Source organism: Falco biarmicus, chromosome 7 (genome assembly GCF_023638135.1).
Source record: "Falco biarmicus isolate bFalBia1 chromosome 7, bFalBia1.pri, whole genome shotgun sequence".
Taxonomy (NCBI): Eukaryota; Metazoa; Chordata; class Aves; order Falconiformes; family Falconidae; genus Falco; species Falco biarmicus.
Window position 1 is genome coordinate 11,188,083 of NC_079294.1, and position 9,645 is coordinate 11,197,727.

General features: G+C 55.9%; 1 protein-coding gene across 1 annotated transcript; it reads left to right on the plus strand.

The window, feature by feature from the left end:
• Nucleotides 1-375: 375 nt before the first annotated feature.
• NKX2-1 (NK2 homeobox 1) lies at nucleotides 376-7,188 on the plus strand. The gene is made up of 3 exons (XM_056347496.1): nucleotides 376-428; nucleotides 5,180-5,556; nucleotides 6,379-7,188. The coding sequence occupies exons 1-3, from the start codon at nucleotides 376-378 to the stop codon at nucleotides 7,047-7,049; spliced, it is 1,101 nt and encodes a 366-aa protein (XP_056203471.1). The 3' UTR covers nucleotides 7,050-7,188.
• The last annotated feature ends 2,457 nt before the right edge of the window (nucleotides 7,189-9,645 follow it).

Below are 9,645 nucleotides of genomic sequence, written 5' to 3' on the forward strand. Positions count from 1 at the left end.
CAGCTCACCCCGCCGCTCCCCACCCCAGGCAGCGGGGCACCCCCGCCACACATAGCCCTTTCCCCCGGGTCCCCAGGCGGGGCAGCGTGCCCCGGGGCCCCCCCGCTCTGGCACGGCGGCTGCGGGAGCCCTGCCCTGGCACCCGGTCCCTGGCCCCACCCTGGCCCTCTTGGCCGGGAACGGCCCGGCACAAGAGAAGACGGGGGTGGGGGGGGTGTCGGAGGATTAGGGCAGGAGGGCTCAGCCGTCCGCCAGGAATTGGGGAAGGAGGGAAAAGAGCTGCGAGGAGGCAGCGCTGCCCTCGCACGGAGCCTGGCGGAGTGGGGCCGCCGAGGAGCGGTGGCGAGGGGGCCCCGAGCACCCCCCAGATGCGAGATGCTCCACGCCCTGAGCAGCTGGAGGAGCAACTGTGCGTGCGCTGTGGAGGGGTGAGGATTTTCGCTTTAGCCTTTGGTGGTTTCGCTTGTTTTCTTTAGATTGCCACGCCAGGGGAAGAGATTTCGACCGCTGTATTGCGGGGTTTCTCCCACCCGAACGAGACAACCAAGACCACGGGGGCTTTCCCACGGCGGGGAATTGTCCCCATCGGCCACAGCAAGAGTTTGCCCCCCCGGCCAGCCCCTATCCCCGAGCGCGCTGTGCCTAGGGAGCGCTCGCAGGGACCGTGTCTGGGTAGGACTGCCTTGCACGCCTCAGCATGTGCTCTAGGCAGGGAGCGGCTCCCAGCGCCCTGCCTGCGGCCGGCAGGGACAGCTGCCCAGGTCCGCCCTGCCCGGTCACTGCGGAGCCCCCGCTCCGCTCCCTTCCTCCCGGCGTGGGCTCTGGGCACGGTGTGCGGGGCACATCTTCCATTGGGGGGGGGGGGGGAATCTAGGGGGATATGCACAAGAAATCAGTGATGAAGTTTCTGTGAGCTCGCGAGGGTGGATGGAGAGTTGCAGCAAGCTGCCTCGGTGGTGCCCCTTTTCCAGGCTTTGGGACGGCACTGTGAATGTCTCTATGGATGTGTTGGAATTGTGCTGATGACCAAGAGAGAAGGAAGAGTTCTGTCCCAGTTCTGCTCTTGCCCCCCTTAGCTCAGACCTCTTTGGGAGCGGCTGGCCCCGCCGCAGAGCCCGTCGAGCCCCGCTCCCCGCGGCAGGGCGGGCAGGGCTGCGGGCAGGGCTGCAGGCAGGGCCGCCCCCTCGGCGCTGGGAACGGGGGCGGCAGGGCTGGGCAGGGAGGGGGATGCTTCGTGTGCGGGTGGCTTGACGCAGCCAGGCATGTACCCGTGGGGCGGCCCGCGGGGAGCGCGGAGCACCGCATGCCTTTCTATCAAAAAGTTTAGGCTTAGAAAGTGTCTCTCTTGTTGAGAAAGAATTTTCCTGCGGGCTGGGGGGACCCTTCCCGTCTCCCCTCCAAGCCCAGTTCCCCGAGGCTGTCAGCCAGCGCAGCCGGCGGGTCACACCTGAGCACATGCTTAAGCGCTGAGGGAACCGGGGCCGCGCTGCTGCGTGGGCTCCGCTTGCGGAGGAAGGGTGCGGAGCCAGCGCGGGGCTGGGGGTGCCTGGTGGAGGGAAGAACAGTTTGGGGCGAGGGGCCGAGTCAGGCGCCGGAGCAGGCAGAAATGCCACACACACTGTCCCCTCCCGGCATCCACCCGGGATGGGTGGCAAGGCAGAGCCGTAGCCCTTCGGCGGCTCTGGCTGGCCAAACACATTCGATTCCCCTTGGGGAGGCACAGCAGCTCGTATAAAAAAGACATTGTTGTCTTTGGAGAGCCCTGTGTGCACTTTCAAAAGCTGATCCTTGAGTTCCCAGCCCCCGCAATCCAGTTGATGAGGAAACGCGCTGCGGTCTTGGTGGCACCGTTTCCATTGGGATTGGCACCATTTGATTGACAAAGTCTCCCATTCTTCCACCTCTCGAGTGTTATCAAACGGATTGTGTGGGGTCAGAAGCTATTGAAGGGACGACCGTGTAGCCGCATTCTGCAAACACGGGGTGAAGACCGTGCTTTTCTCATGAAAATGCTTCCACCAAGCAAAACGCATCTCATCTTCCTTGCTCTCCTCCTTAGCATTTCTTTTTAACTCGAGCTTTTTACTAAGCAGCATCACCAGGTAAACGAACACATTACTAGAGGCAGCCCAGACAGGACCCAGCCGGGGCGGCCACCCTCCCCGGGGGCTGCGGGAGCCAGCTCTGGCAGAACACACGGGTTTTGAGGGTTTGAAAGGAAAGGATAAGCGGACGGGACAGGGCAGCAACCAAGAAGCTTTCTCGCCACTTGTCCGGGGTTTGACTCGCCCCGTTATAGCTCATTTGGGGCGGGAAAGGAGGGGCAGAGGCTGTCCTGCTTCCTTTTCCCTAAGTCGATCTAGCGGGGCTAAAAAGTGCTGTCGGGACCTTGTGAGGCGTAGCTGTGCCTGTCCGCGGGTCGGTGTGTTCCTAACTCAGCGGTCAGACCCACACAGGGTCTCACCCCGCTCCCCAGCCAAGGGACAATGAGGAGCCCTCGCACTGGCCTCCCCCTGCGAGACCCCGCGCAAAGCCGGGGCTGGACGCGCCCGGGTTAATCGAAGTGGGCAGCGCTGGGGGGCGATTCAACCTGCGCTCGTTCGAGCGGGAGGGTGAACCAGCTCGCTCAGCTGCGGCCGGTATGCCAGGGGCCCGGCGGCGCCCCCGGCGAGGCGCAGGGCGGGCGGCGGGGCGCATCGCATCGCCCACCCCCGCTCCCCGCTCCCCGCCGCCGGGGCCGGCGCTGGGGCCTCCCCGGCCGCCCCGCATCGCACTCCCAGGAGAGAAACCGAGTCGCTGCTCCTGCCCCACAAATTGCGCGGTCATTCGCTGTCGTTCGTCTCAGATGCGAGCCGTCCGCAGCGTCATTTTGGTGGATCCTGTGGTCTTTAATTTCCGCCCCCCTCCATCCATCCCCTCCTTTTTAAGGCTAATAAAACAGGCACGGAGCTGATGTGCCTGAGAAATCCGGGGCGGGGGGGGGGGGGGGGGAAGGGGGGAAGAACCCAACCAAATCACCAAGGCAAGGTCGAGTGTCTCTCTGTAGGAACAAAACCAATGACCGTACTGAAAAACACGCGCAGAAAGGGTAAAAAAAAAAAAAAAAAAAAAAAAAAAAAAAAAAAAAGAGGGGGTGGCGGGAGGGAAGAGAAATTTTCCAGGGATATGGAAAGACAAGATCTAAAGTTCTGGAAAGAAAAGAGGTAAAAGCAGCCCAAAGTCGCCCTTCCCTGCCTTTGGTGACCCAGCAGACTCACAAGCCCCACTTCGGGGTATTCAGCCCTGAGGGAGCCGGTGACTTCGGGGTATTCAGCCCTGAAGGAGCCGGTGCCGAAAGAGGCAGCGGAGATGCTGTAGGAGAGCTGGAGGCCTGATTGAGGCAAAGTTCCCCCGATTATATTTGTGTGGAAAAGCTCACCTCTTGCAGAGCTCTAAAGTGTAATCAAGGCTGAGGCTTACACTTGAAGGATGTTAACTCTTATACGGGAACCTACTTTCTCCTAAACGGTTTCTTGCCTAGTGAATGAGAGCCTCCCAATTGAAGCAAAATGATCCTTATGTACTAATATCAAGCACAGTCACAAAGCGACTGGCTATTTATGCTGCCACTTTAGACAAAGATATTTAGTTATTCCCGGGTAGCAAGTGCACTTTTGCATTTTTAAGCACGAACCAGCCGAGCACAAACATATTTACAAGTGCAATTACTAAATAGTTACTTGACACTTCAAAGTCACTGGGTTAACTGTACCTTCGCTGTAATTTTCTTAATATTGGGGTTTGCCAGGGCTGTAGGCCGGGGTGTGAAACACTCGGGGGAGGTTTCTCCCCTCCGCCAGGGAACACCCCGAAATATAAGCTCTGGAGACACTAGACAACTTGGGAGATTTCTTCAAAGACCCGAGTGACATCAGCTGATGGCTGCCTGTACATGTGTGTGGCTGTGAAGGGGCTCGCTTTTGTTTTCGCACCGGATCCGAGAACAGACCCGAAAGTGCCAGAAATTGCATTTTATTCGAAACTGCAGGGAATTCATTGGCAAGGTGGTGTAGCAGATGACCTGAGAGGTCTTCTCCATCCAGCTCCCGTGCTGTATAAATAACCTTAGAAAGCAGCTTCACGTTCAGAGGGACCACGAGAGCTTGTGACAGTCCTCGCCTTTGAGAATAACGAGTGACATTTTGTGCTAACCTATTTTCCAGCACTCTCTCGCCCCAGGCAATTAAATTACTGCTTGTTTTCGCAAACCTGCATCTTCCACCTCTCCCTGAGGTTTAAAAAAAAATAAATTAAAAAAAATCCTCGGTGAACGAAAGTTGTGGGTTTAGGGAGAGAAACGGTCCTCGCACTGGGGGTTTCGCACTGGGGGTCTTAGCGGACATAGAGAAGGTTCCCGAGGTGCTAAATCTTCCAGGCGCTACTCAGCCAGCAGCCGGCCGGGGGACCTGAGAAGCCGGTGCGGGTCGTGCGGAGCGCGGGGCACGGTGGCCCAGGGCGAGCCGTTTGCCCTGCGGCGAGCTGCCCTCCCGGCGGCGGGGCTCCTTCCCCACCAAACTTAGTGGGGGGAGAGGGGGGATCGCTCCTTCGGCTCACCGGCATTCAGCCCCGTCTGCCCAGCTCTCACAAAGGCTGGACTGACAGCCTTGCCACCCGGGAGCCGGTTTGAAATCCTTTCACCTAGTCAGATGGGGGTCTTTTCGCCTTGCCTTCCATTTCCCGTCCACCGTATTGCCACCCCCGGGAAAAAGAAAATTAGTTGTGCTCACGGGGTCTCTCTCTCTGTCTTTCCCTCTCTCTCCCGCTCTCTCGCTCTCTTTTTTTTTTAAGACATTAAAAAAAAAAAAATCCTGACAAGTAAAACTTAAAGGTGTTTACCTTGTCATCAGCATGTAAGCTAATTATCTTGGGCAAGATGTAGGCTTCTATTGTCTTGTTGCTTTAGTGCCTATGCCCCGCCTCTGGTGGCAGCCTAAAACCTGGCGTCTGGCTAAAACAAACGAAAGGCAGCCCTGAGCCTCCACTCAATCCAATTAAGGCGGACTTCGTCCACTCGGTTACGTGTACATCCAACAAGATCGGCGTTAAGGCAACACCAGAATATTTGGCAAAAAAAAAAAAAAAAAAAAAAAAAAGATTTGCCTCCCCTTCCTTTTTTTTTTTTTTTTTTTTTTTTCCCCAGCCGCCGAATCATGTCGATGAGCCCAAAGCATACGACTCCTTTCTCAGTGTCTGACATCTTGAGTCCTTTGGAGGAAAGCTACAAGAAAGTGGGCATGGAGGGCAGTAACTTGGGGGCTCCCTTGTCAGCCTACAGACAGTCTCAGGTTTCTCAGCCGGCCATGCAGCAGCACCCCATGGGCCACAACGGAACAGTGACTGCCGCCTACCATATGACAGCGGCAGGGGTCCCCCAGCTCTCCCATGCTACGATGGGGGGCTACTGCAATGGGAACCTGGGCAACATGAGCGAGCTCCCGCCTTACCAGGACACCATGCGGAACAGCGCTTCGGCGACAGGATGGTACGGCACCAACCCGGACCCCCGCTTCCCCACAAGTAAGTCAGCCCGGGGCTGGGTGGCCGGCGGGGGTGGCCGCGCACCTGCCCCGCCGCACCGCGGGCGCCGGGGGCTCCGCGCCAGGGCGAAAGTCGGTCCAAATCCCAGCCGCTCCCCACCCCCCCGGCCCCCCCAATTCCTCCTCCTGCCCGAAGATCGTGCCCGGTCCCCCACCCCGGCTGGTTTCGTGTCAGCGTCCCGGGGCTGCGGTTGCGGGGAGAAGGGGGAGGGAAGCCCCGCGGTGGCGGGGAGTGGGAGCCCGGGGCTCGCCGTCCAGCGGGGCGGCGGCGGCACGGCCCGGGGTCCGGGAGGCAGCCGGCGGTGCCCGTCCGCCTGCGCGCCGCCCGGCACCGGGCGGGCGAGGGGGGATGCCGGAGCCGCGGCAGCCGCGTCCCGGGAGGCGCGGGGGGGAGCGGGCGAGTCCGCCCCGGCCGGGGCCGGCGGAGCCCCTGTCGCCGGCCGCTCCCGCCGCGCTGTCACATCTGGTACTTGCTCGGTGTCACCCCCGGGGCAGGGCGAGGGGCGAGCGGTCGCCTTTATTCACCGGGGCCGGGCCGGGCGAGGGGTGTCCCGTTGCCCGCCGCTCGCCCTGGGGACGGGGATCGTAGGCTCGGGAGCGTGGGCGCCCCGAGGCCCTGGCCGGGGCTGGGCTGCCGGGGGGCTGCGGGGCCCCGCCGGGGGCGAGCGGCGGCGGGGGCCTCCGGAGCGCGGGGCCGCGCTCGGGCCGAGCCGAGCCGAGCCGAGCCGTGCCGAGCCGAGCCGAGCCGAGCCGAGCCGAGCCGAGCCGAGCCGCCTAAAACGTGCCGCCTTCTCCCTTGCAGTCTCCCGCTTCATGGCGCCGTCCTCGGGCATGAACATGGGCGGCATGGGCAGCCTCGGCTCCCTGGGAGACGTGAGCAAGAGCATGGCCCCGCTCCAGAGCACGCCGCGGAGGAAACGGAGGGTCCTTTTTTCCCAGGCCCAGGTTTACGAGCTGGAAAGACGTTTCAAGCAGCAGAAATACCTCTCCGCCCCGGAGAGGGAACATTTAGCCAGCATGATACATCTCACCCCGACTCAGGTCAAAATCTGGTTCCAGAACCACCGCTACAAGATGAAACGCCAGGCCAAAGACAAGGCTGCGCAGCAGCAGATGCAACAGGAGAACGGCTCTTGCCAGCAGCAGCAGTCTCCCAGAAGGGTGGCCGTGCCAGTGCTTGTAAAGGATGGCAAGCCCTGCCAAGCAGGCTCCAACACACCCACAGCAGCTATCCAGAGCCATCAGCAGCAGGCAGCTACAACGATCACAGTGGCTACCAATGGCAACAGCCTCGGACAGCATCAGAGCCACCAGACAAACAGTGCGGGGCAGTCTCCAGACATGGGACAGCACTCGGCCAGCCCTTCCTCTCTGCAGAGCCAAGTCTCCAGTTTGTCTCACCTAAACTCTTCTACTTCTGACTATGGCACTGCCATGTCTTGCTCCACCTTGCTATACGGTAGGACCTGGTGAAAGGATTAAACAAAGCAAAAGGGGAAAAAAAAAGGAAAAAAAAAAGAAAGGAAAAAAAAGCAGATATTCCCAGTCACACAAATCTCTGTCCTGTCCAGACTACTGGGTATTTTTCTTTTCTTTTTTTTTTTCTTTCTTTTTGAACGCCCCCCCCCCCCTCGTTTGACTGAGTGGTTCTCTGAGGACCTCTAAGAAAGAGAGAGAGAGAAAGAGACTTTTTTTTTGTTCAGTTTTCCTGTTACTCTTGATGGTTTTGGGTCTTTCTTTTTTCTTTTTTTTTTTTTCCCCCAAGGTTGTTGTATGGGGTGTTAAAAAAAAAATCTGACTAATAACCACGGAGCAGTCTGCAGAAAGGGAACCATCGTTAGGCATGGTCCGAAGGCTTGGATTTCAGATGTACACTTCGCCAGCGTCTACGACTTGCATGTAAATATAGAGATTTTGGGGGATGGGGTGGTTTTCCCCCCAAAAAAAACGCATTCGCGTCACCCAGACACAAGAAGCAGCTTCCCCCCTCCCCCGGTCTCCTCTCCCAGCCCCGCCGTCAGGGCCAGCGGATGGAGACGTGGAGTCATCAAAGGCTTGGCTTTTATTTTCCTCCTTACGTTTGATGTGAACCTGTAGCTGTATAATGCTGTCACAAGTTGGACTAAACCCATAGTTTTTAGTAGCCTGTATATTTTGTTGTAAAAAGAAAAAGAAAAAAAATACAATCAACCAAACAAACTCCCACCTTTTTTATGGACACTGATCGCCCCGTCGTAAATCCTCTGGCAGTTTGTTATTTGCGCACGCCGCCTTTTCCTGTTGTAACTTATGTAGATATTTGGCTTAAATATAGTTCCTCAGAAGCTTCTAATAAATTATACACATTACGAATATTCTTTTTTTATTTCCCTTTGGTTCCTCCTCCCGACCCTCCCTTCCCCGCATCTTTTTTTTTTCTTTCTTTTTCTTTTTTTTCTTTTTTTTTTTTCTTGATGGAAAAACAACCCGGGATGCTGCCAAATCCTGAAAGGCCCCTGCCCCTCCCAGGGCCCGGACCCTGTTCCCAGAGGGGAGCTGCTCCAGGGACTTAAGGGGATACAGGATCAGTCCTCAGCGTGCAAAAGTGACAAGCAAACGCATGAGATTCACAAACTCGATAGTGAAGGGATCGAGTCCAAATTCATTAGCCCAATTATTGGGGGGGCGGGGGGTACCTCAGAGACGTCTTGCTAGAGAAAGCAAAGTATTCCGGGAGTAGAAATTCAAATGCCAAAGGCACGGAGGAGAAAGAAGGTAAAAGTCTAATGCCACTAGAAAAAAATTAACGAAGAACTTGCTGACAGTATAGAACACGCGGCCGATTTAAAGAGCGTCCAGTTTTAATACCTTGTAAAAAAAAAAAACCACACAACAAAAAAGAATAATTTCTACCAGGTTTTCCTATGTACTTGTATTTTAAGGGAAGTACAGTCACCTTATTTATAATAAAAATAAAAAGATAGTTTATTGTGTACGACATGTAGTTTGAATTAACTTTCTTTATCAGCTGTATTTAATTTTCTACACGTGCCCGCCCCCGGCAGCCCGCACGCACAGAGGTGCCCACGCACCCCCCCAGCCCCCAGGCAGAGGTTAGCGCAGGCTTCATCCCGCTGCAACGCAGGTTGGGGCTGGATGGGTTTTTTGGGGGGGCGGGAGTTGGGGGTGGTTTTTTGTGTTTGTTTGTTTGTTGTTTGTTTTGTTTTGTTTATGTGTGTAGCGATTTGGGAAGCTTGTAGAGAAGGAGATGAGGAGAACGTACGTGTGCGCGCACGTGTGGGTGGGTGGGTGCGCGTGGGTGCGCGGGGTGCGCGCCTGGCTGAGACACCAAGGGGCGGTGGGTAGGAAGGTAAATATTATGGGTAATGCAAGGCAGTTAGGTATTAACTTCGCTGTAAATATATAAAGCATATCAAGTTAAGCAGCTCGTATCGGACAAGCCCGAAATACATATAATTCGCTATTTTTCGGGTCCCAAATATCCCTTTTGTGAGTGTAACAAAATAGGACGTCCCCCATCCTAAAAGACCTTGTAGCGTGTTTTCCTTCGCATCTGCTGCTCGGTGTCGGCTTTTTTTTTTTTTTTTTTTTTTTTTTCCCCTCCAGATCCCCTCAGTTAAATCACGGAAGCGTATCGCAGTCATTGAAAGACCTCTGAATTACAGAGGTATTATGAAATGTTCATATTTTTGAAGAGAAAGCCAGCAGCTTGCCCGGGATGGAAACAACTCAGCCCCAGTTTAAGTAACAGCTTTCGAAAGCTCCGGTCTTTTATTTATACAAGACAGCCCGTGTTACTTGGACACCAAGTGCTAGTCTGGATGGAGAAAAAGGGAAACAGAAGGGAAAAAAAGATTACCGGATTCTTTCTGCCTCCCCCCTTCCCTTATTTCTAACTAGAAAACATCACGTTTGTCAACAGGAATTTCGAGACCTTTCATTCTTTATATGATGTCCTGCTTTACACAGCGACATTCTCAACTAACCCAAAGAATATTCCTTTTTTTTGTTTTGTTTTGTTCCCTTTCTCTACGCAGAATATTCGTTTCAGATCTATAACAACATGTTA